Consider the following 23,898-nt stretch of genomic DNA (forward strand, 5'->3'; position numbering starts at 1 on the left):
CTCGCAACGAATCTCGCCGGCCTCACCGCACACCGGCTCACTGTGACCGACCTACCGTCCGCTCGACTGGCCGATGAAGAGCGACCCGTACGACGCGCACTTGTCGTCCTCCCTCCTCGCCACATGACGGCCGCCCCCCGACACCGACAGTCGCGCTCCGCACGCCTTCGAGGTCAGCTGCGGCCGAGCGACGATCGGCTCGTCTCCGATCGCTGGGCGCGGTCACTCTCCGGCCCATCACCCGCCTGCCGATCACCTGTCCGCCTCGCCGCGCGCGGGCCGCTCGCCTGCTCGCCACCGCCGCCGCGCTTCCCCGCGCCGCCACGCTTCCCTGCACCTGACCGCGCTGCGCAGACGGCGCGCTCTGGCAGACAGAGCAGCGGCCGCCCAGGCGGTCGCTGCTCCTCCCAGTCGGAGTCCGTCCGCCCGCGCGTGCCGCTGCCGCCGCCGCCGCCGCCGCCGCCGCCGCCGCGCTTCCCCGCGCCGCCACGCTTCCCTGCACCTGACCGCGCTCGGCAGACAGAGCAGCGGCCGCCCAGGCGGTCGCTGCTCCGCCCCGTCCGAATCCGTCCGCCCGCGTGTGCTGCTGCCGCCGCTGCCGCCGCTCCGGTGCCCGTGTGTCGTGAGAGTAATGCTTTGTGTATGGCAGGCACCCGTGTCGCATGTTATGTGTGTGGACTTGTCGCACTTGAGCCTCTATGATTAGTAGACCGTCTGCGCAGCGCTCTCGGAGAGGCGCTTTGTACTCGGGTTTGGATGGTAGCGGGGGGCCCCGCCGGAGGCTGGTTACTGATCCATCCATATATTATTTCTCCGAATCAGTCGATTAGTGTTTGAAAACAAGACATAATCCCCCTTAACGTACAGCCGAGCCTGTACCACAAGCTCTCTCTTGACGCACGAAGCTCTCGCGCCGCGCCGCGGGCCCCCCGCGCAACACAACAGGGGGGTCAAGCTAGCGACTGCATCATCGCATCAGTGTCGGCCTTGCTCTCATCGGCGACCGCGCGCACCACGCCTACGAGGAAGCTGTCAAAGGCCCTTCGCAGGTCGGCAGCGCCGTCCTCGTTGTCGAGCCCCGACGCGACAAAGGGCAGCTTCTCGAGCGCGCGGGGCGGCTGCCAGCTCCGCTTTCCAACGGGGTCTCTCTGGTGTGCGCAGAGCAGCTGCTGCGCGTCGGAGAGGCGAAGCGGCGCGACAAAAGCCTTGTGCCAGAGCTCGATGTCCTTCTCCTGCGTCCTCGCCTGTCCGCAAAGCGATGACGTGAGGAGGCGCAGCTCGGCCGACGGGGCTCAGGCGGGGTCAAGATCGTGTCCCCAGCTATGAGCTGTCCGTGTGCGTTTACGAGCGCGAGAGTAGCTCGCCGAGCGAACCGCTGCAAGTCACAAGGCGTGTGTCGTCAGAGCTTCGTGTCAAGTCTATCCCCACCGTTGGATCGTACGCCAGTATCACGCCCGAAGCCTTGTGCGTGATGGCGGGCCAGCAGTCCTCGTACTTCTTATCACCCGAGGTGTCCCACAGCTCGGCTGAGACCCGCGTCACCCGTCCGTCCTTGCTGCGCACCTCCCGTTCGAACTCCAAGATCCGGACTCCTGCCGTGGGGCTGTAGTTGTCATAGCTTGGGCTCTCGTCATAGCCCGAAAGGTAGTCGCTCAGCCGAGTCTTGCCGCACCTACACGTCGAGACGTGAAAGCGACTGCAGCATACTATGCCCGGCGGCTGTAGCTCATCCGGGCCCCTTGGCGTGCACGAGCGGCTGCATGTGTGGTGACTCAGCGTGCACGAGCGGCTGCTTGTTTATGTTCGTGGGTGTGCACATACGGGCCGTGTCGGTCTACCAAAGTGCACCGCGCGGGTCCAACGACAACGAGCTTGAGCTTCATGTCCATGGCGTGTCTCCCTGAAGAGAAGACGAGGATGTGCCCGCCAGTCTCTCGTTCCCGTTAGGGCGACCCTTTGTCCGGCCCGTGCCACCACGCACGTCCTTCGCGGGCAGTTCAGTTCGTTTCAGGCCAATACCCGCAGCAAAGGCTTGCTTGCGGGGCTCAAGGATGAACACGCGCATCTGCCATCTCTACGCGAGTAGACTCGAACAATAAAACGGACACCTCGAAGTGCTCCTCACTCCCAAGTGGAGTGCTCCAGTGGGTGCTACCACAGCTGTGAATAAATACAAACTGACACCCCAGATGAGTAAAAGGGGAGCAGGTCGCGCCCAGCTGTGTGTGCCGGAGCTGCGGGATTTTCTCACTAACAATCCGAAACTGCGAAACATGTCCACCCCACGAGCCTACACGGACGCACACGTGCAAAAAAATAACGCAATTTTATCCCCCTTTTTTCGTCTTCGCAAATCGTCAAACAACAAAACAATTTCGTCGCACAATGGTTGCGCACATTTCTTTTGAGTTCGCTCTGAAGCCGTAAACGCGACGACCATGCAGTGCGCGAGTGTCTCGGCCGGGACACTCGCGTCACTTCAATCTCACCGCCCTCACAGTGCCTCAAACAGCCACTCTTCTAGTGCTCAGCCCCACCTGCTCGCGCGCCGCGCCCGCCACACCCGCGGGCGCCCCCTCGGGCGGCATACACACTGCGCACCGGAGGCAGCGCAGCGCCGACGCGCACGTCAGGCCGCACGCGCGCAGCCCGCCGGCACCTCCGCCGCCCGACCGCCTCCGCGTCGCCGTCCACTCCGGCGCTGCCGAGAGGGAGCGGTGCCGCTCGGCGAGTGGCGGGTGGGAGGCAGCCCCCCGAAGCCCTTCACCCTTGCGCTCCCTGCCCGACGGCCTCCCCTCCCGCGCCGCCGCCGCCTCGGCCGCGCCTCCGCCGCCGCTGAGCATCGCGTACAGCCCGCTGCTGTCCTCCTCGAGCCGCCTGCTCGCAAAGGCAGCCCGTGAGGGTACACACCCCACGCCCCCCCCTCCGCACCCTCCTCCAGCCCGCCTCCGCAGCGGCCCGGCGGCGGAGGGCTCCCCGCGCTGCGGCGGCGACCGCAGCGCAGCGAGCAGCGCCTTGGCCGGCCGCCACGCCCATGGCTCGACCACGCGCAGCAGCTGGCCGAGAAGCCAGGCGGGCAGCGCGATGTCCTCGCTCTCGCTGCCGCTGAGTACGCGCAAGTCGAGGGCGGCGACGGCGTCGACGCGCGTGCCGCCCCGCGTGCCGCCCCGAGCGAGCGGAGAGAGCCGGGCCGCCGCGCAGCGGACGGGCAGCTCGTCGTGCGCCTACAGGAAGGTTCCCGGAAAGGTCTAGGAAAGGTCTAGGAAAGGACAGGCAGCTCGTCGTGCGCCTCGAGCAGGGCGGCGAGGGAGGCGGGCACGGCGCCTAGGGCCAGGATCTGGGTGAGGGGCTAGGGCCACGGGGCCACGGGGCCAGGGTTGGGGGTTCGGGGTTGAGGGTTGAGGGTTGAGGGTTGCGGGTTGAGGGATCGGCGGCAAGCGGTACTCCTTGCGCCTGCGCCGGCCGAGGTTGCGATGAGCAGCAGTGAGGGAGGCGTGCCGTCGCCGGTGCCGCCCCGCCCCTGCACGGCGTGCAGCCGCGCGTGCAGCCGGACGACGCAGGCCGGGAGAGGGATCCACATGATCGACGGGAAGGAGACGAGCGCGTGAGCAACCATCTCGCTCGGACGGCGCAGCTCCTCGAGCTCGGCGGAGCGGACGCCGCGGTTCCACTGCGGGAGGAGGTCCACCTCGCGGAAGAGCGAGACCAGCGCTGCTGCCTCGCTGTCCTCTGCCTCCGCCTCGACCCGGAAGAGAAGGAACGGCCCGTGCTGCGCCGTTGACACCTTGAGCCGGCCGCGGTCAGTGTCGACGGCAGTTACCCAGGCGTTTGCGCGCGTCAACGTTTGCGCGCGAGCGCCGTCGTAGCCCGGTATCCACCCACGCAGCAGCAGAGACGCCTCCTCCTCGTCCAGGGGCAGTGCCGGCGGCAGACGTGTCGTGCTGCACCGCCGCGGCAACGCCGCTGCCTTGTGCTCGGGCCCAGCCGCCTCGTCCCCGTCCTCTCCGCTTGACAGCGCGAGCGCCGCGACGGCGGCGATCGCGGCCGCGACCGCGGGGTAGAGGAGCGCGGCGATGGTTCTCCGCCGTGCAGCTCGCCTGCGCACCTGCGGCGATTTCTCCGCAGCTTCACACAAAAACAAACCACGGAGGGCAGCTCGACAGCCTGCGCAAAAAAGAAATTTGAACGCGATGAAAGAAATCACACTCCTCTCCTTAAAATCCCTGTGTGGTGGCGGCGTGCCGTCCTCCCATCCCTCCCTTGGGTGGTTTGTTTTCTTTCTTTCTTTCTTTCTTCGACACTAGGCACGGGACTGGGCGCGCACTGGCACTGACACAAGTACACACCACGGGAGCCGCAAAAAACAATTTGAGCACACGCACCTGCCACCAACAGGCCCATCCCTCCTGTAGACGTAGTTGCCTGTTTTCTTTCTTTCTTTCTCTGGCACTGAGTTATCCCTGTGTGGTGGCGGCGTGCCGTCCTCGCATCCCTTTTGTTTTCTTTCTGCTTTCAACTTTCTTTATCTAATATCTGGCACTGACACCAGCCACAAAGGAGGAACGCAGCTCGTTTAACACACAAACCTCATGACAGTGTAAAACGTACACACATGGTCGTGCTTGTGGTAGTGACGTGCGCCATCAAAAAGAGAGCCAGCGAGCCGCCGCTATGGCTCGTCGGCGAGCATCTGGTTCACCTGCTGCTTCACCTGCTCCTTCAGCCGGTCGTTCTCCCGCTTGAGCTTCGTAAGCCGGACCTGTTGCGCGCCCATCTGCATCTTGAGCGAGGAGGCCTGGACTGCCGCATACTCCTGCAGCACGGCGCCGCGAAATCCGCGCTCGCCCTTCTCCTTGTAGAGCACGTATACGAAGAGCAACATCATCGGCACCTACTCATAGCTCGAGGCTCACACCCCGGTATTGCTGGACGCGACCGAGAGCAATACGACAACCACACCGATAGCAGCAGCGTGAGGAGCGACTCAAAGAAGCTCGAGCCAAAGTAGAGCTCCTTACACCGCGGGCATGCCATGGACGTGTCACGGACGTGTCAACGACGTGTGGGTGGACGTGTCGTGGGCGCGTCCGTGTCAGGACGAGCGATGCACCTGCAGTGGGCTCGCCGGCGCGGTTCCATCGCCCGAGGCGGCGCTGCAGCCACTCCCCACCGGGTCGGCCTGAAAGTCGGGGTTGCAGAAGGGCCCCGTCACGGCGGTCCCGTCGCGTGCGATGCTGAGGTGCGTCATCGTGCCCTGGAAGACCCAGATGCCCATGAACAGCAGCCCAAAGACCAAGAAGGCGACGTGGAAGTTTCGTAGGAAGATGCGCGCCTGCGCGTGGCCCCGTTGCGTGTGAACTAGGGGCCTCGCTTTCGGATCGACCTCATAGAACTCTCTCTCACCTGGGTGGCAGTCGAAGTTCCTGCCGCCGCCTTAGAGCAAAAGCGCAGCAGGAAGAACTGGTCGAAGAAGAAGTCGCCTATCCACCGGCGGCGGAAATGTGAATGGCGTGGACTTGCGATGCTGTTGAGGGGCGAGGCTCAAATCGCCGAGGAAGCAGAGGCACATGAGGGCCGATGCCCACGGCAGAAACGGCATGAGCATCCAAAAGAGGCTCTGGAAGTAGACGAGGTGGATCACCTATTTACAGGCGCAGCCTGAAGCATTCAAAGCTCTTGATCCGGCCAAGGACCCTCTACACACCTGCTTCTCAACCTTGAGGTAGATCTCGCCCTTTGGCCGGCGCAGCAACAGCGGCAGCACAACGAGCTTGAGTAACACCTGAGTCAGAGTGGTGCAGTGTGGAGAGACGTCGTCAAGAACGGAAGTCAGGGCTGGGGTGGCTCGATAAGCGCCTGCCCCAGGTTGATGAGCTTGGGCAGCACAAACTCGATTAGCACCAGCAGGAGCAGGGTCTGCGCAAAGTGGTCCTACCACAGCGGGAAGCGACCCGCTCTATTGGAGTAGCTATGAAAGGCCTCCGCTAAGCTGGACCTGCGCCCCGATGGCAAAATTAACGTCGGAGCCGCCACAGACCTGCAGCGGCTTCTTCGGCACGATGACGTCCGCACCGGTGAAGCAACCGTAGTAAGCCAGGAATACCTGAGCTCACACAAGGCAGAGTGGAGCTCGGGCGTCTCACTAGACGGGGCGGGCGATGAAGAAGCGCGACAATGCCGAAGACTCCGGCGAAACAAACTTCAGCTATCTCTTAGGCTCATCGCGGCTACTGTAGGACCGTGCCAAGCGTGAGCATCCGGCCAAGGAAGAAGCCAACCTGTTCGCAGAGGTCACACTGCTATAGAGCGTACGTCGCTTCACAGCCTGCGGCCCAGGAAAATGCGACGCGACCGTCATGTGGATCCGCGTGTGTAGAGGGTTGTCGTACTTGGCGAACTTGACCTAATTTTCGCATTATGCGTGAAGAATGCCTCTCCGCAGCGGGTTATCGCGCTCGGCGGCTCGACCAGTACGGGCGTCACTGTCGGCATCACCGCATTGGTGCCCGAGATGGCGACAGTGGCCACGTACTCGCTCGAGCCCATCGGCAGGAAGGTGAGTACCTGCGGCCGAGATTGGCCAAGATTGGTCGAGCCGATAATAGAGGGTGCGGATTGGCAAGCAGATGATCTCCGTGGAGAGCTCGGCGGCGCCCCCTCCGAGAAGGTAGATGACGAGAATTACTACGCCGACCTATTCACGTGTTTGGCTATCAAGCGCCCTCGTTGCTGAATTATTGGCGATGATGAAGATGCACCTGAAGCAACGTGTGCGCGACGCTGGCCGCCACGCGACGCAACCTCAGCCGCCGCGCATCCGACGCCGAACGATCTCGGACGCGCTGGCGCCACTGCGACTCGCCTAGGCGCACAGGTAGACGCGTGGAAGGCGCTGTCCTTGCTGTGGTGTCGTTTTGCAGCCGTTTCAGCTCGCTGATGAGAGCTCGGAAGGTCTCGGCGACGCGGCTTCTCCCCTCGATTAGCTCCTTGGGGCTCGAGACGTCGATGTCCCACTCGGCCAACAAATTACGCGCGAACCCGATCTTGTTACGCTGTCCACCGCTGTGCACCTCCGCATACGCCTGCCACGTGAGTCGAGGGCGATGAGAGACCCCGCTTTTGTGAGGTCTCTCGGCAAAATCACGGCGCAATCTCGGCAGTCACGGTTACTCTTTCTCGGAATGGTGCCTGCCGCTGGTACGTGGAGAGAGAGCGCTGGTACGTGGCGTAGGCGTAGAAGAGGAGCGAAGCCAGGACCTACATCTTAGGTGTATTTGTGTGGGTATCTTTCGGCCACGAAACATACGTGCACAAACGGGGCTGGAACCGTCGCCGAGTAGACGTACCGCATGCTTGGCCAAGCGCCCGAGAACCCGGAGTAGTAAAAATTGGCCAGCTCAGGAAGACCGCCGAAGAAATAGTAGCCGGCGACAAGGTAGTTGTCGGCGTAGTTCGAGTTGAGCGTGTCCCTGGTCTTCCACTCGGTGATGGAGGAGCCTACGGTCGAGATGTTGCCGGATGTAGCCGAGAGATCGGCCGATATGCGTCTTCCCTCGGTAAAGGCGGTGCTTGAGGTGACAACGGCGTGCACCAAGGAGAGCGAATGCACGAGCAATAGCGGAAGGTAGACGACCAACAAGTGTAGCAGCGCGGTGTCGGCCATCCACTCGGCGAAAGCGAAGTAGACCTATTCAGAGCTTGAGGCTGAGCATCGTTGTTCACAGCATTCCGTCCGCTCGGCGAGGGCGAAGGGACCGATGTGCTCGAACCAAAGCGAGTGTCGATGTGCAGCACCATCCGCCGCAGCGGCCACCGGCGGTTATAGAAACGACGTAGCCGCGCAGCGACACGGCGCCATTGGCGTCGCCATCGGCGAAGACGCCGCTGGAGGGGCGTCAGCTCTGAGTCGTCATCATCGATTAAGCCGTCCTCGTCCTCGTCCTCATTCTCGTCCAGCACCTGGCCGAGCGCCGACGCACGGCGCTGCGCCGCGCTCGATCGCCTACGGCCACCGTGTCGTGTTTGGAGTTGGCTCCACGCGCTTCGTAGTGAAGCACGCTTGACGGCACTCGGTCACCTCCTCGCGTCTTTCTGTGCGCGCTCGAACTCGCGACGTGTCTGCTCTCTCTCACGGTCAGCCGCCTCCTTCTCACGCTTGAGTGCGGCGTGCTCCTCCTCCTTCGCCTTCGAGTCGGGCGAGAGGAGGCGTTAAATCGAGAGGCCCGGCAGGCGGTGCGTGCGTTCGGGAGTGAAGGAAAGCTTCTAGCGCAAGTTTGCCTACTGAACCCGAGGTGGCTCCCGAGACGCCTCGGACGCTACTCTGCGAAGTATGGTGCGTACCTTAGCAGATTACGAGGCGTGTCTAGGACGTGTCTAGGACGTGTCTAGGACGTGTCTAGGACGTGTATTGGAAGTGTCTCCGAATATGCCTCCAGCTCGTCCTCCGCCTCGTCCAAGTCGTCGCGGCAGCGGTCCAGCTTGCGCCGCGTGGCCTCCAGTGCCTCCTTCAGTCGACGAACTTGCTCCTCTAATTCGACCGTCAGACGGGGTCCCTGCTCCCTCGCTGCTGCCGCCGCCGCCGCCGCCTCCTGCGCCTCCGTCCCGCCAAACACGGCATCAACGTCCACCGCCGGATCGGCGTGGTCACCAGAGAAGGCCGCGGCGGGCTGAACCCTATTGGAACGGCGGCGGCGAGCGCTTCGTCCCGAACTGAAGGCGCCGTCGCCGTCCCAGCCGTCAAAGCCCTTCGCCACCTCATTCAGGAGGCCGTCCAGCTGCTCCAGGGTGTCTCCTCGAGTCACGCCGTCGGCATCGCCGCCGACGCCGCCGCGCACGGGTGCGGCGAAGGCTGCGCCCTCCTGGGCGCGATCCGCGCGGTCGAGATGCACTTCTAGCGGCTCCTGCCGGTCCTCTCCCTCTTGCCACCATTCGCCGCCAGGCTGCACCCGCGCCATTGTGCCGACGACGGTTTCGGCCGTTCATGGTTGAGTTCAAGGCAGAGGGACGGCCGTAAAATGGTGGCGACACGCAGCGGCGCAGCTGTGGCGACGAACACGAAGGCGGCGGACGAGGCGTCAAGCGGCGCAGCTGTCGCGGCGAAAACGAGGGCGGCGGACGAGGCCTCAACACGCAGCGGCGAAAACGAAGAAGAGACGGCGAAAACGAAGGAGGCGGCGGACGAGAGGCGCGGGGAGAGGGAGGGGCAGGGAGGACGAGGGAGGGTCAGGTCGGCGAGGCTGCTCTCTGACAAAGAGTGACATGTGCTCGACACGCGCCCCTAGGAGCTCAAGGAGGAGCTGGAGGACAAGATAGCCAAGATACGGACCGAGGAGGGCTGGGGTTCGGGGTCGAGGTCGTCAATAGCGTATCGCGTCAGCGCGTGAAAGCCTGTGTGAGTTATAGGAGGAGCAGGATCTCGAGGCGACTGAGGAGGCGGAGATAGGCCTCGAGAAGAACGACATCAAGGTGAACAAGTTTGAGATCCTCTGGATTCCAGTGACGCGCCGCATCGCGGTTCAAGTACCATCCATCTGAGCTCTTCGATCCGGATGAGCTCTTCGGGGCACCGGTGCGGATGCACTGCGCCTCGCGCTGGCGCTGCGGAGTGCGGACGGAGAGGGGAGAGACGCTCGCAGACGGGCGAGAGGCTAAGCCCTGCGCGTGCGGGCGACCGTACAGTACCCCGGCCCCCCCCAGGCTGGTAATCACTAATGTGGTTCATCCCCACACACGAAACACCAGGCCGGTCTCGTGGTTTATTGTAGCATCTTCTAGGAACCAAAGAAAAAAACGCCGCGGCACACAAGCCGGAATCGATGTGCTCACCCCTAGGCGTGCCGGCCCCCGCCACCGCTGCTGCAAAAGTCCCTCCACCCCGGGCCGGCCCGCTGATCGCGGGTTTGCGTGCCGGGGCGTCATGGTAGCAGCGTGGGCGGGGGGCGCGGGACTGGCGTCTCCCATCGGCACACCAGAGGGAAGCACACGCCCGGCTCTGCCGCCCGCCGCCCACGCGGCGGGACGGCGGCCGAACCGCGGGGAGGGGCAGCCTACGGGACGCGTCGTGGACGTGTCGAGGGCGTGTGCGGCGAGAGCTGGCGCGAGCGTCGCGGCGCCGCCGGCCTAGAGCTCGTCCTTGGGCGCCAGCTGCTTGAGGACGGCGATGCGCTGCGACAGCCATTTCTTGAGCTCGGGCTTCATCTTGCCTGCTCACGACGCGGCGCTGTGAACAGACGCCTTTCAGCGGAGCCGCCGGGCGAGCAGGATCTCGACGCGCCCGCCGCCATGCCCTGCAGCCGCGTCAGCTGCGCTGTCACCTCCTCGGCAGGCTTGCCTGCGGAGATGCAGCCGAGATCGCGCCGAGATCGCGCCGAGATCGCGCCGAGATGCGAGGCCCCCGCCTTACGCCCCACGCCCCTCGAGGCTGCCGGAGCCGCCGCCCCAGCCAGTGCCCCCACCGGCCGTGTGCGCGATCTCCCTGCGAGATCGGCACACCTCTCGACACACCCTCCGCTAGTCTCCTCTCGGCCGCCTCTCTGCTACTCTCCCGCCGGTCCACTTTGCGATGAAGTCCTTCTCCTTGTCGCCGCAGCCGGCGCCGTCGCTCGCCTTCAGGGAGGCGCGGCCGATGTGCGGCCGAGGTGCGGCCGAGGCGCGGCCGATGTGCGGCCGAGGCGCGGCCGAGGTGCGGCCGAGGCGCGGCCGAGGTGCGGCCGAGGTGCGGCCGAGGCGCGGCCGAGGTGCGGCCGAGGCGCGGCCGAGGTGCGGCCGAGGCGCGGCCGAGGTGCGGCCGAGGCGCGGCCGAGGTGCGGCCGAGGTGCGGCCGAGGCGCGGCCGAGGTGCGGCCGAGGTGCGGCCGAGGTGCGGCCGAGGCGCGGCCGATGTGCGGCCGAGGTGCGGCCGAGGCGCGGCCGAGGTGCGGCCGAGGCGCGGCCGAGGTGCGGCCGAGGCGCGGCCGATGTGCGGCCGAGGTGCGGCCGAGGCGCGGCCGAGGTGCGGCCGAGGTGCGGCCGAGGCGCGGCCGAGGCGCGGCCGAGGTGCGGCCGAGGTGCGGCCGAGGTGCGGCCGAGGCGCGGCCGAGGTGCGGCCGAGGTGCGGCCGAGGCGCGGCCGAGGCGCGGCCGAGGTGCGGCCGAGGTGCGGCCGAGGTGCGGCCGAGGTGCGGCCGAGTGCGGCCGAGGTGCGGCGCGGCCGAGGCGCGGCCGAGGCGCGGCCGAGGCGCGGCCGAGGCGCGGCCTCGTAGTGAGCCGCGGGCTGGCTTGCAGAGCGGTGCCGCCCGTCTGTAGAGTGTGGGGCCTCGAGTTGCGGGGCCTCGAGTTGTGAGGACTGTAGTTGTGGGGATTGTAGTTGTGGGGACTGCAGTTGTGGGGACTAGCCCTCGCCTTGCAGAGGGACGTGTCGCCCATCTCCTCGACGTAGGCCTGCATCGTCTCCTCCTTGCCTGCGCACGGGCAGGCGTGTGACGGCAGGCCGCCCAGGGGCGGTGCGGCCCGGCGGGCCTCTGGCTGCCAAACACGTCGCACATCGCGCCAGGGAGCTTGTTTTCGTCCTGAGAGGGGGGGGGGGGGGCACCGGAAAGGGGAGGGGGGGGGGTTGGAGGGAGGCCAAGGGGGGGAACCACCGTGGGGGTGGTGGAGGGTGGAGGGGTAAAGGGAGGGAGGGAGGGAAAAGGAGGGAGGGGAGGGAAAAGGAGGGAAAGGGAGGGAGGGGAGGGAAAAAGGGAAAGGGAAAAGAGGGAGGGGAGGGAGAGAGGGAGAGAGGGGGAGGGAGGGAGAGGGCAGCCTTCCAGTCGCCCGCAAACGCGCCCTCGTAGCCGGTCTTCTTGTTGTACACGCGGATGGTAGGCCAGCCGCCCGCGCCTGTCCACGCCACACGGCGTGAAGAGGGCATGCCCAGCCCACGCAGGCGGCCCCGTGGCCTCGAGGTGGCCGTGGCCTCGAGTGAGGAGGGTCTGCCGGCGAGGTGTCTAGGGAGTGTCTTGTGTCTGGGAAGGGTGTGGGAAGGGTCGCGCGCCAGGGCTGCCGGCGTACTCGCCGCGCACTTGGTCCTCGGAGCTGCGGGGCGGAGGGGCGGAGGGCGCGGGCTTGGGCCGCAGTCGTTGCTGATGGCAGCGAGGTTGTCTGGTTTGTGTTGTGCAGCCCGCCGTCGCGGCGGCCTTGCGGTAATGTGGGCCGCGCAGGCGCGGAGAGGAAGGGAGGTGAGGTGAGGGCGGCGAGGGCGAGGGCGGCGGGGCGGCGGCGGCGTGGCGCACAGGTTGACATCGCCAAATGCCACATCAGAGTTGTTCTCAAACGCCTTCGTGATAGCATTCCACGCAGGCGCCTGCTTGCGTCATCAGCCTCACCCGGCGGAGGCGATCCACCGCACGAAGAGCCTGCGCCGGTCGAGGGCGACTCAGGAACGCGGGGTGGCGACGCCAGCTCGGCGAGTAAAACTTGTGTCGCGCAGCTTCAGTGGACGGGGAGCGCGCACGTCTTGCCCGCATCGACCGTCTCCTTGACGAGGCCCTCGAAGTTGCCGGTTGTCACCTTGGTCACGCTGTCGAAGTGGCCGTCCGGGTAGATTCCCAGGCTCCCGGAGAGGAGCAGGGCGCCGAGCGCCGCCATTTACACGTAAGCGGTGCTGGGTTCCAACTTTTTCGGGGGTAGGGTAGGGCATAACTGATTGCTAGAGGTGGAGCATGCTGCTCTAGCCTCACATGTCACTTCCTGTCGTCTGTTGTTTGTTGTGCCCTTGTTTGTTTCTCTTGGCACCTTGGAGTGCTGGGGGGGGCGACAGGGAGGATGTGGCCTTGAGTTATGTGTACGCCAACTCAGGGTGTGTGGCAGCCAGCTGGCTGTGTGTCTTGTGAGCTTGTTTGTGTCTGTGTGTCGCTCGTGCGTGTCGTCATCATCTGTCCAGCGTCCACCCATACCGCGTTGGTGTCCAGTCCGAGCCTGGCTGTTCTTCACCTTTCTACCTACCTACCTATGACTGCCCACTAGAGACGTCCGTTACACGCCCAAATGAGGGGTAGGGGGGTAGGGGGCGACCACCACCCACCCGATCACACGTGTGCGACTTTTTTTGTACGACGTGCTACACTCGGCCAAGCTGGGGAGTTGAGCTCGCAGATTTCAGACAAGAAAGAAACACAACCGACACATATAAAAAAGCGCCGCATCATCCAACGTTTCTTTTTGGAGACCAGACCATTCGAGGTTCATGCTTTCTATGGTCTATCTTTCATGCTTCATGATGGTACATGGGGGCGATACACGGCGACTTTGCTGGTGCAGGCCCGACAGAGGAAGGGTGTGTGTGTGGGAGGCTCGAAGGGCAGAGGAACATCCAGAGAGAAGAGAGTGGGGTCGGAAGGGGAGTGGGTGAGGCGGAAGAGACGGGCTTTGGTGGTTGGGTAGAAGAAGCTCAAGCCGTCTAGCTCGGTCGCAAGATCGGTTCCTGGAAGACGGAGGTCGCCGTGGGATGATAAACAATGGTGTACCGTCCAGCCCACATGCCCTCTCCAGGTTCGAGACGCGGTGGTGGAGCTGGTGGAGCCTGGTCTATCCAAGCGGGTGGGGAGGGGGGGGGGCATGGCTGGCTGCAGGTCCGCCAGTGGCTCGGCCTCTGACGAGGTGCTGCCGCTGCATTGGCTGAAGAAGAGAAGAGTGGTGCGACTTGATTGGAGGCGCTGGAGGCGATGGCGCTAGCAAAGGGAGGTTGGGCCGGGCCGTGAGGGGCTGATGGCGCTGGCCAGCGAGGGGTGTGAGATGTTGTCGTCGTCGTATACTGCTGGCCCTCGCCCTCAGTTGCCAGGGCTGTGGGCTGCAGAATTGGCGTCAGAGGCGTCTACACGCCCCGCGCCTTTTGCGCAGCAACACCTTAAACTTCATGGCCCTCCAAAACCAAATTCGGGTCGGAGCGCAGCGGTCCGGAGTGGGCCCCGAGTTTGAAGAAGGCGACGGACGCTTGCGTCCTAGCCTCCAACAACGCCTCCACGGCGCAGAGGGGCCCCCGGAGGGATGCTCAACCGCCCCACGCCACGCGGCTTGCGGCGGGCCCATTGGGTTTTATTTCTTTTTCCCCACGGACTTTACGGTCGGTTGGCTCCATAGCTGCCTTGGCAACCCACTGCCGCTGCCTTTCGCCTCTCCGATGCCGTCGCTCCCTCACTCCGGGGCCAGCCAGATTGCCCCATCGATCGGGCAGACCGTGCCCTCAGTGGGCGGCAGCGAGAACTTTCGGGGCTCTGCGGTTGCACGTGATCCGTCGGTTTCGTCCGAAGCGCCCAAGAAGAAGAAGGCCAAACCGCCTCCGGTGCCTTCCGCATCGCTGGCCGAGCTCTTGCAATTCGCTACGCCCGTCGAGAAGTGCCTCCTCGTGATTGCAGCCCTCGCGGCTCTCGGGACTGGCGCCTGCAAAAGCGACGTCCCATGATGCAGACACACAAAGGGAGACCGCCCGAAGCGTGCACGTAGGCGCCGCGATGCCGCTGATGCTGCTTGCGTTTGGCGATGCCTTCGACCAGCTTGGTCTCAGCGCGACGCTGCCCGGGGCGAGGAACACCGGCTCCTCGGTCACAAAAATGCTGCTCACCTTCATCTACATCGGCGCGCATGTGCAGTAATCACCGTAAACAAGTTTTGCGCATATACAACTGCTCTCCCACTCTCTCTGTGCTCTCCCGCCGCTGCCCTCTCCCACCCGCCCTCTCCCCTGCCCCAGGCGCGGCTCTCCTCGTGGGTCGCGCCCTCTCCTACACCATCGGCGAGTACACCTGCCAGGCGCAGGTTGCGCGCTACAAGCGCGCCTTCCTCAAGGCGGTGCTGCGGCAGGACGTGGCGTGGTGCGGGGGCGCGCGGCGCGAGGATGCCCCGGCCCTCGCTCTCGCCACGCCCTCCCGCCGCGAGGTTAGGTACGAGAGCGCGCGGCCGGAGGAGCTCTCCGCCCGCATCGCAGACGGGATGGCCAAGGTGGAGAAGGAGTCACAGCCAAGCCCAGTCATCATCACCACCAGTCACACCAGTCAACCATTGATCGCCAGGTGGAGAAGGGGCTTGGCGGCTCGGTCTTCGTCCTCTTCGAGGGCGTCGGCTACGGCGTGGGCGGCTTGGTCGTCGGGCTGATCTACCAGCCTGCGGTCGCCAACCACACCCCTCGCCACCATCCTCCCCCTCCTCCTCCTCACACCTCGATCTGCGAGCAGGTCGCGGGCATCACCCTCGCCACGGTCCCCCTCCTCATCCTCCCCGCCTCGGCGCTCATGTACGTGCTGCAGAACGGCTCGCAGCGGGCCGGCTGCTCGGGCGAGCCGGGAGGAGCCGTCCCTCAGCCCTCGCCGCGCCCTCCTCGCAGGCTCAAAGATGGTCAGCCGGGCGTACGCCACCGCTGGCGGGGTCGCCGCCGGGGCGCCGCTTGCGAGCTGAGCAGCCACTGAGAGCAGAGTGACGGACGGCTAGGCGGGTACGCGACCGAGGCGCTGTTTGCGATGCGGACGGTCGTGGCGCTGGAGCTGGAGGGGCACTTCGCCGCCAAGTACGAGGAGGCCCTGCGCGCGGTGCGGTGGGTGGAGGTGCGGAACGCGACCGTCGTCGGCACAACGACCGGGCTCGCCCTCTCTGCGTACCTGGTGATGATGGTCGCCGGCACGCTCCCCGCCCGCCCCCTGCCGCCCCTCCGGAAGGCGGTGCCTCCTGCGGTGCCTCCTCACCGCCCCCCGCCAAGCGGCAGGCATCCTGTACGGCTCCTTCACCCTCTCAAACGAGATGGAGGAGTCCGCATTCGAGTACGTCGTCGACGGGATCCGCTACTGCGCGTACGACGGAGACAACACGCCGGCGGGCGCGACGCCCAACGCGTCGTGCGCGCCGCTCGTCCCGTTCGAGATGAACTGCAACTGGGCGGAGCTCTTCGGCACCGCCGCCTCGACGCCGCTCGACGCCACACCCCTTGGAGGCGGCGAGTCGAGCGCACAGCTCGGCGGGCCGAACCTCACCCTCCTGGAGGGGATGGGCTTCGAGAGCGTCGGCGCCTTCAACGCGTACGTCGTCGCTTCCTCGCCGCCGGGGTACGACAATGACGGGTACCACCCGTGCCGGATGGCGGCCAAGCTGGTCCTCATCGCCATCCTCGCGATGATGATGGCGGGCGAGGGCTTCTCCCTCTCCGGCCCGCCGGCGCAGCTGCTCGTCGTCGCAAAGCAGGCGCCAGATCCTCCTGAGATGGCGCGAGATGCCCCGAGGTGGCGCGAGGTGCCCCGAGATCAGCGGCGAGCGAGGGTGCGACCCCTGTGTGCGAGGGGCGGCGAGCGTGGGGTGCGGGCTCACCGAGCCTCGCTGGGCACAAAGGCGGCGGCGGACGTGCTCTCCATCATCAGCCGCGTGCCAGCCATCGACTCCTTCTCCGAGGCTGGGCAGACGCCCGAGGCGGTGGCGGGGGAGATCGAGGTGCGCGACGTGGTCTTCGCGTACCCCACCGCGCCCGACCACCTCGTCTGCAACGGCTACTCGCTCTCGGTGTCCGCGGGGCAGACGGTGGCGCTGTGCGGCGCCTCGGGCAGCGGCAAGTCGACTCTCGTCGCGCTGCTCGAGCGCTTCTACGACCCGCAGGGCGGCGCGATCCTGCTCGACGGCGTCGACCTGCGCGACCTGAACGTGCGCTGGCTGCGCGCGCAGCTCGGGCTGGTGGGGCAGGAGCCGGTCCTCTTCCAAGGCTCGGTGGCGGACAACATCCGGTACGGCAAGGCGGGCGCGAGCGACGCCGACGTCGAGGGCGCGGCGCGCTTGGCCAACGCGCACGGCTTCATCACGAGCAGCCTCGCCGACGGGTACGCCACGCAAGTTGGCCAGGGCGGCTCGAAGCTTTCGGGCGGCCAGAAGCAGCGCGTGGCGATCGCACGCGCCATCGTTCGCAAGCCGGCGGTGCTGCTGCTTGACGAGGCGACGTCGGCGCTCGACAACGAGAGCGAGCGGGTCGTGCAGGCGGCGCTGGATGCGGTGGTGGCGGAGACGCGTCGTACGACGCTCGTCATCGCGCACCGGCTGTCGACCATCCGCAACGCCGACAGCATCGCCGTGCTGAGCGAGGGCCGCGTCGTTGAGAAGGGCTCCTTCGAGGAGCTCGTCTCGCGGCCGGGCGGCGTCTTCGCCAAGCTCGCAAAGGAGCAGGAGGAGCTGCTCAAGGAGGACCGCGCCACGATCGCGAGCGCGGCGGGCGACGAGGGCGGCGACTCGCTCTCGGCGAGCGGGCCCGTGGCGGCGGCGCTGGAGCCCCCCCCGGCCTCCACAAAGGAGGGAGAGGACGGGCTCGGGCTGGCGCGGGTGGCGCCGCTGCCGCGCGAGGCGTTGGGCCCGCTCCGGAGGCTGCTCGGGCTGCAGGCCCGCCTCATTCGCAACTAGATAGTCATATAGTCCTCGTACTCCCGCTCACGCGGCTGCCGTCCGGCTGCAGTCGGATCGCGCGGTGCACCTGCTGCTGATGGTCCTCTTCTCTGGCGCGGCGTGCGTCGGCCCCTCCATCGGCTTCTACTTCGTGACCGAGGCGAGGGCGGTGCTGTGGGACTGGCGGCCCGCCGCCCTGCCGCAGAGCTGACGCAGCGCTCGTGTCACGCGCAGGTGATGGTCGTGCTGTACGACGGCGACCCGAGCCGGATGCGATCCGACGCGGTCGAGCTCTCCACCCGCCTCGCCATCATCGCCGGCGCAACCACGTTCGCCTTCTTCTGCTCGGGCTACTTCAACGGCGAGGCGGGCGCCTCGCTCACCGCCAAGCTGCGCCAGCGGGGCTTCGGCGCGCTGCTCCGCCGCGACGCCGGGTCCACGAAGACTGATTCACGACTGCCTCGTGGCTGAGAGAGGACGCACTGCTCCTCAGGCGCGCTGCTCCGCCAAGACATCGGCTTCTTCGACGTGGAGGCGAGTCGGGCCTCGGAGCCGACGGCCCTGGCCTTGCGCGGCGCCTTGCTCTGACGCCGCTTGGCTGTCCGCAGGCCAACTCTGCGTCGGAGCTGACCGCCTTCCTGGCGGACAAGGTGGACAAGGTCAAGACCATCACGACGGAGCAGCTCGACCTGGTCGCGCAGCTGGTGGGCGGGCTCGGCTCCGTGCTCGTCATCATCCTGTGGAAGTGCTCGTGGCGCGCGCAGCCCTCGAGCTCGGCCGGCGCCGTGGAGGAGGGAGGCTTGCTTCACCGCCCGCTTGCCCGTGAGCAGGCAGCTCTTCCTCGTCTGGTGCGCCATCCTGCCCGTCCTCGGCCTCATCATGGGGATGCAGACCCTCTTCATGAGCGGCACGTCGGCAGACGCGACGGAGGCGGCGCTCCCCGCCACCGGCGCACAGCGTCTCTTCACAGCTCGTGCCGTGAGCAGGCGGACGAGAAGAAGGCGGCGCAGGGCAAGAAGGTCACCTCGCGCCGCTTCGTCGCAAAGGCGAGCGCGAGCAAGGCGATCGGCGAGGCGGTGCTTGGCATCCGCACTGTCGCCTCCTTCAACCTGGAGCAGCACTTTTACGAGAGCTACTGCGCCTCCAGCGCCGACGCGGCACGGTACGGCAAGCGCGATGCGATCGTCGGTCCTCATCGTACGGCCGACGGCGACGGCACGTCCAGGGACGTGTCCACGACAAAGCCACACACACCGCTCCCGTAGGCGGCTTCTTCAACGGGCTGACTATGGGCGTGCTCATGTGCCTCGTGGGCGTCTCATTCTACTACGCCGTCTGGCTCGCCGACCAGGGCATCATCACTCTCGTGCAGGCGGCGGCGGAGAGTCCGTGAAAGGAGTGTCGTGGCTGGCTGCCGCGCCCTCACCCCTCTCTCTGCCCACTCCCCGCCCCAGGCCATTGCGCCGCTGCTCGTCCTCACGGGGGCGATGGTGCCGCTCCTCAAGCTGGGCCAGCTCGCCAGCCTCAAGAGCGCAATCGGCGCCGCCTCCCGCCTCTTCGCGCTATTCGACCAAACGCCAGCCATCGACTCCTTCTCCGAGGCTGGGCAGACGCCCGAGGCGGTGGCGGGGGAGATCGAGGTGCGCGACGTGGTCTTCGCGTACCCCACCGCGCCCGACCACCTCGTCTGCAACGGCTACTCGCTCTCGGTGTCCGCGGGGCAGACGGTGGCGCTGTGCGGCGCCTCGGGCAGCGGCAAGTCGACTCTCGTCGCGCTGCTCGAGCGCTTCTACGACCCGCAGGGCGGCGCGATCCTGCTCGACGGCGTCGACCTGCGCGACCTGAACGTGCGCTGGCTGCGCGCGCAGCTCGGGCTGGTGGGGCAGGAGCCGGTCCTCTTCCAAGGCTCGGTGGCGGACAACATCCGGTACGGCAAGGCGGGCGCGAGCGACGCCGACGTCGAGGGCGCGGCGCGCTTGGCCAACGCGCACGGCTTCATCACGAGCAGCCTCGCCGACGGGTACGCCACGCAAGTTGGTCTCAAGGGCAGTCGTCTTTCGGGCGGCCAGAAGCAGCGCGTGGCGATCGCACGCGCCATCGTTCGCAAGCCGGCGGTGCTGCTGCTTGACGAGGCGACGTCGGCGCTCGACAACGAGAGCGAGCGGGTCGTGCAGGCGGCGCTGGATGCGGTGGTGGCGGAGACGCGTCGTACGACGCTCGTCATCGCGCACCGGCTGTCGACCATCCGCAACGCCGACAGCATCGCCGTGCTGAGCGAGGGCCGCGTCGTCGAGAAGGGAACGCACGCGGAGCTTCTCTCTCTTGGTGGCTTGTACACCCGCCTGGTGATGGCGGCGTCGTGAGCCGGCGAATCTAGATTCTGACGAGGGCGGATCGGACTTATCTCCACAGAGCGCGCATGAACCATGATTGAGTGTGCGTGCTGTCTGCGCAGACCGGACGAGATAGCGCGCCGTGTAGAGCTCTAACATACGTATCTCTCGGGGGTTGCGGGTTGTGTGGCCTTTGTGCGCTCACGTACTGGTTCGCGCTGAGTATTGGTACATACATTAACATGCGTTGCTCATGGGCGCAGCCCGAGCCGCGCATCTCACGACATGCACATGGCTCATCGTGCGGGCACGAGTCACGACGAAAGGCCACAGAAAATTTGATTCTAGATGTGACCCGAGTATGCTCGGGGTGGGTAGCGTGGCGGGCCCTGGTCCTCTACCAGCAGTGAGCTCCCGCGATGCGACCCTGTTAGGGAGAAGTGGTAGCAGAAGAGCATCGCAAGCAGAGGCACGCACAGGATGATGAGCGCAATCAGGATCCTGGTCGCGGAAACGGGGGGAATGGGCGCGAAGGAGAGATGGGAATTGGAGGGCTGAAGGGGATAGAGCATGCAACTGAGCTCTCGGCGAGGCAATGGTCTTGCATCTATGACCACGCGCAGCCACGGCCGAGCTGGCCATCGCACGAGGAAGGGTAGCAGTATGACCTCATATATGCTGAAGCCAGGCCACACGGGTAACGTGTCTGGTGCCACGGGTGGCGTCGGAGGAAGCGTCGGCGGCGGCGGCTTAGCTAGGCAGCCGTCCCCGTGTCCGGGTAAGCTGAAGAGAAAAGTAGGTTAGCCGCCGGGTGATCTGGACGAGAAATTTGGCCGACCGGGTAATCTGACATGAGAAATGTTAGCGACCGGGTAAGCTGAAACATGAATTGTGGGAGACTGGGTAAACTGGTTTGACGGATATCGCGCTAAGCAGGAAAATATCGTTGGCCGGGTAAACTGCGAGGCGAATCTCAAAATCCAAAAACTTTTGGATTTGGTTTAATACTGTTGGAACGAGATCCGCTTTCCTCGTCGAGCTCGAGGCAGTTTAAACCTCGGTCGTCGGTGCACGTGGAGGTTATTTATGATTATGTATTATGAGCCGTCTACCATCGGCTTTACGTGAATCATAAATATGTGTGGGGGTGTGTGGACCAGGACACCCAGGTCGCAGGTGTGTGCATGGATGCAAACTGCTATCTGGACGAACACGGATATGCAAGAGTGGGCCACGACGTACTGAGCCAAACGTAGGTGCGAGACGGCCGATTGGGCCTCACCACTAGGGACCATAGGGTGCGGAGGGCCGGAGGCGGCTCTTTCGAGGGACACAGGCATCCGCCGCATGTGAGCCAGTAAGCCTCACATCTCATCAGGCCTCACTTCGTCTTGGCCTTGGGCTCGGGTCCGACGGTCGCCGCGACGACGGCCTGGACGACCTTTTGGGCGACAATCAGCGCCACCGCGCCGAGCAGCACTGGTGGGATCGCCTGCGCGGGCAGCTTCTGGGCGACAAAGAGGAAGGCGTAAGCACCACCGGGAGGATGAACGGTCCCGGTTAGCGCCATGCCGCCGATGGCGCCCGAGACGGCGAGGCCCTTTGCGAGGAACCAAAAGTCGGGCGGCAGGAACGTGACGACGGCGAGGGCGACCAGCGAGGAGACGATGTAGCCTCCAAGCACGGCAAACGGCGAGGAGGCGGGCGCCTGCAGGCAACGGCAGCTAGCGCTCATCCTGGAGACTGGGCGGCGCGCAGGAGCATTGCGGGCGTGATGGAGAGAATGCAGGGCAGAGCCGCGACTAACCTTGGCGAGACAGAAGAGGAGGACGGCGGTCGCGCCGAGCGGAGGACACATGCTGGAGCCGTAGCCCAATGGCTTGACGACAGTATCGAGCGCCTCGAGGGCGGCGAAGCCGACGGCAGCGCCGATCGCGGACTGGATGGCGGCTGACATGGGTGAGCTTACTGAAGGGGAACCGTCCCGTCTCCGAGATTGCCGGCGATCAAGAAAAAAAATGAACGGGAAGAGAAAGCGGGCGTTCTGCTCCATTCCGCTCGCCGTAACCTCCGTCGGCATAAGCGTGGCGCCTGAACAGAGTGCACTGCTCTGCTCTCTCTCCGTGTGTTCGATGTTTAGCAAAAAGAAGAAGGCTCCGGAGCGGGTTCTGATCAACGGAAATGGCCGCATCGGCCGGCTGGCCCTCCGCACACTCCTCAACCAGACCGAGGTGACAGTGGTGGCGATCAACGAGCTGCGGGTGGCCACGTCCTCCTGCACACCCTCCGCCATCGACAGTCACTGACGTCGGCCTGATTGCCGCCGTGCGCTGCTCACTTTTCCGCGCTGCGCCGCCGCAGGGCGATATCGAGACGTCCGCCTACATCACCGAGTATGACACGCACCACGGCCGCTTCCTTTCCGGCAAGATTAGCACCGAGGGCGACATAATCGATTTTGATGGCACCAAGGTCAAGTTCCTGCAGATCGCGAGCCCGGCCGACGTTCCGATCGCAGAGCTCGGTGTCACCGTCGTGATGGAGTGCACCGGCAAGTTTTGCTCCGTCGCAAAGGCGCGGCCGCCTCCGGGACGCTTTCCTCTCACACTCGGCACTCGTCGTCCTCCCTCAATCGCAACGGCTCAGCCGCCCGCTCGTGCCGTCACCTGCAGTGGCGAGCCCTGCTCCGTGGCAGCACCCTCCTCGGCGGTCGCCCCTTCGGCTTCTCCTCGTGAGGCGTCTCGGCGCCTGCTCGCCTCCCAGGTGCAGCCCTTCCTCGACCTCGGCGCGAAGAAGGTCGTCGTCTCCGCGCCCGTAAAGGCGAGCGCAGACCCTCAACCCCGCCTGCCACTCCGCACACCTGGGCGGCCGCGCTCTCGGAGTTCCTCTGCGCCTACTCCGGCTGACGGCACCTCACCAGCCGACCGCACACTGCCCGCCCCCGGAGGACGCCGGCGTGCCAAACGTCGTCCTCGGCGTCAACGAGGCGGCCTACGTGCCCGCGGAGCACAGCGTGGTGACTGCCGCCTCGTGCACCACCAACTGCATCGCGCCAGTCATCAAGCTGCTGCACGACAAGGTCGGCGTCAAGCACGGCTCGATCACGACCATCCACTGCCTCACAAACACGCAGAGCGTGCTCGACGCGGCGTGGTGCGCCGAGAAGGAGCCGCGGCGCGCGCGCGGCGCAATCAACAACTTTTACCCGACGACGACCGGCTCGGCCAAGGCGGTGACCGAGGTGATCCCGGAGCTCAGGGGCAAGCTCAACGGGCACGCCGTGCGCGTACCAATGGCCACCGCGTCGCTCACCGACATCACCCTCGAGATGGCGCGCGAGGTGACTGCGGCGGAGGTCAACGGCCTCTTCGCCGCCGCCGAGAAGGGCGAGCTGGCGGGCATCCTCGGCATCGAGGAGAAGAAGCTGACGGCGGCGGACTACTGCAACGACGGCGCCTCGACGCTTGGCGGCGCGGGCCGTGAAGGGCGTCCCTTCAGGCGCGGGCTGCTGCGGATAGGCCGCTCGACGATCATCGACGCGGCGTCGACCATTGTGATGGGAGGCGCGCGCGGCTCCGGGGACGGCTCCGGCGTGGTGACCGGCGCCGCTTCACGCGCGAGGTGCTGTGACCAGGCACGCAGTGCAAGGTGCTCGCGTGGTACGACAACGAGTGGGGCTACGCCTGCCGCCTCGCCGAGCTGACCCGCAAGGTCGCCGCCGCGATGTAGCCTCCTGCCAGGAGTTTCGTTCTGTTCACAGCGAGCGCTATTTGCTGCGCGCGCTGCGGGCCTTGGTGCGCCCTGGCTGTTCTTCGATTCTTCGCCTTCCTACTTACCGTTACTATCCATGGTTTGGGGGATCTTGGATTCACAGGTCGCACGCGTGTGAGCGAAGTCCACTCGCGCCGCGCTCCAGCCACCAGCGGTGCGCCGGTGGTGCGTCCGCACATACGTACCTTGGGGGTGAAGGGTGGCGACAAGAGACCGCACGGTCTGCCTTGCTTCTAAACCACGCCCACGTGGGATCACGGCGCTCTGAAGGGAGGCCCCGCAGGCGCAGCCCGAGCCGGCTCGCTAGCCGTCTACGGTCTAGGGTTACGCGACATGTCTCATGAGGCGTCATTGGAGAAGAACCAGAAAAGAAAGCCCCAAAAAAGAAATCGGAAATCGACAAAGAGGCTCAGGGTTCCGGCTGTGTGGGGGGTAGGG

The 23,898-nt window shown here is 65.7% G+C and overlaps 9 protein-coding genes across 9 annotated transcripts; 4 read left to right on the plus strand and 5 right to left on the minus strand.

Moving 5' to 3' along the window:
* Positions 1-950: 950 nt before the first annotated feature.
* FAP9 (FAP9/RABL5, ras superfamily GTPase-like protein) lies at positions 951-1,889 on the minus strand (the record flags this gene model as incomplete). The annotated part of the gene is made up of 3 exons (XM_005783078.1): positions 951-1,244; positions 1,429-1,672; positions 1,849-1,889. 3 exons carry the CDS (start codon positions 1,887-1,889, stop codon positions 951-953), a joined length of 579 nt encoding a protein of 192 aa, XP_005783135.1.
* A 605-nt stretch (positions 1,890-2,494) lies between these two features.
* Positions 2,495-4,591, minus strand: EMIHUDRAFT_232513 (hypothetical protein; the record flags this gene model as incomplete). Its single annotated transcript, XM_005783079.1, has 7 exons — positions 2,495-2,520; positions 2,660-2,778; positions 2,932-3,224; positions 3,272-3,324; positions 3,445-4,079; positions 4,383-4,460; positions 4,587-4,591. 7 exons carry the CDS (start codon positions 4,589-4,591, stop codon positions 2,495-2,497), a joined length of 1,209 nt encoding a protein of 402 aa, XP_005783136.1.
* Positions 4,592-4,669: 78 nt separating this feature from the next.
* On the minus strand, positions 4,670-8,954 carry EMIHUDRAFT_232514 (hypothetical protein; the record flags this gene model as incomplete). Its single annotated transcript, XM_005783080.1, has 16 exons — positions 4,670-4,891; positions 5,171-5,332; positions 5,404-5,460; positions 5,489-5,641; positions 5,717-5,782; positions 5,887-5,931; positions 6,038-6,103; positions 6,240-6,278; positions 6,353-6,403; positions 6,484-6,564; positions 6,759-7,082; positions 7,307-7,687; positions 7,770-7,884; positions 7,960-8,002; positions 8,133-8,184; positions 8,622-8,954. The coding sequence occupies 16 exons, from the start codon at positions 8,952-8,954 to the stop codon at positions 4,670-4,672; spliced, it is 2,190 nt and encodes a 729-aa protein (XP_005783137.1).
* A 60-nt stretch (positions 8,955-9,014) lies between these two features.
* EMIHUDRAFT_232515 (hypothetical protein) lies at positions 9,015-9,534 on the plus strand (the record flags this gene model as incomplete). Its single annotated transcript, XM_005783081.1, has 3 exons — positions 9,015-9,221; positions 9,282-9,371; positions 9,403-9,534. The coding sequence occupies 3 exons, from the start codon at positions 9,015-9,017 to the stop codon at positions 9,532-9,534; spliced, it is 429 nt and encodes a 142-aa protein (XP_005783138.1).
* A 220-nt stretch (positions 9,535-9,754) lies between these two features.
* On the minus strand, positions 9,755-12,605 carry EMIHUDRAFT_468313 (hypothetical protein; the record flags this gene model as incomplete). The annotated part of the gene is made up of 9 exons (XM_005783082.1): positions 12,468-12,605; positions 12,247-12,369; positions 12,037-12,049; positions 11,505-11,544; positions 11,373-11,436; positions 10,548-10,600; positions 10,274-10,330; positions 10,120-10,202; positions 9,755-10,046 (listed from the first exon to the last, which is right to left on the minus strand). Coding segments are annotated over exons 8-9 (348 nt in total), but the record flags the coding sequence as incomplete, so codon positions are not given.
* A 1,263-nt stretch (positions 12,606-13,868) lies between these two features.
* Positions 13,869-14,414, plus strand: EMIHUDRAFT_232517 (hypothetical protein; the record flags this gene model as incomplete). The annotated part of the gene is made up of 2 exons (XM_005783083.1): positions 13,869-13,906; positions 14,093-14,414. 2 exons carry the CDS (start codon positions 13,869-13,871, stop codon positions 14,412-14,414), a joined length of 360 nt encoding a protein of 119 aa, XP_005783140.1.
* A 1,681-nt stretch (positions 14,415-16,095) lies between these two features.
* On the plus strand, positions 16,096-19,973 carry EMIHUDRAFT_442411 (putative ABC transporter). Its single transcript, XM_005783084.1, has 3 exons — positions 16,096-16,180; positions 16,325-16,693; positions 19,243-19,973. Exons 1-3 carry the CDS (start codon positions 16,112-16,114, stop codon positions 19,717-19,719), a joined length of 915 nt encoding a protein of 304 aa, XP_005783141.1. The 5' UTR covers positions 16,096-16,111; the 3' UTR covers positions 19,720-19,973.
* Positions 19,974-20,862: 889 nt separating this feature from the next.
* EMIHUDRAFT_423930 (hypothetical protein) lies at positions 20,863-21,646 on the minus strand (the record flags this gene model as incomplete). The annotated part of the gene is made up of 2 exons (XM_005783085.1): positions 20,863-21,397; positions 21,497-21,646. The coding sequence occupies 2 exons, from the start codon at positions 21,644-21,646 to the stop codon at positions 21,071-21,073; spliced, it is 477 nt and encodes a 158-aa protein (XP_005783142.1). The 3' UTR covers positions 20,863-21,070.
* A 131-nt stretch (positions 21,647-21,777) lies between these two features.
* GAP1 (glyceraldehyde-3-phosphate dehydrogenase) lies at positions 21,778-23,826 on the plus strand. Its single transcript, XM_005783086.1, has 6 exons — positions 21,778-21,950; positions 22,051-22,263; positions 22,453-22,509; positions 22,637-23,152; positions 23,219-23,252; positions 23,324-23,826. Exons 1-6 carry the CDS (start codon positions 21,822-21,824, stop codon positions 23,416-23,418), a joined length of 1,044 nt encoding a protein of 347 aa, XP_005783143.1. The 5' UTR covers positions 21,778-21,821; the 3' UTR covers positions 23,419-23,826.
* Positions 23,827-23,898: the final 72 nt, after the last annotated feature.

Source organism: Emiliania huxleyi (assembly GCF_000372725.1).
Source record: "Emiliania huxleyi CCMP1516 chromosome Unknown EMIHUscaffold_182, whole genome shotgun sequence".
Classification (NCBI taxonomy): domain Eukaryota; phylum Haptophyta; order Isochrysidales; family Noelaerhabdaceae; genus Emiliania; species Emiliania huxleyi.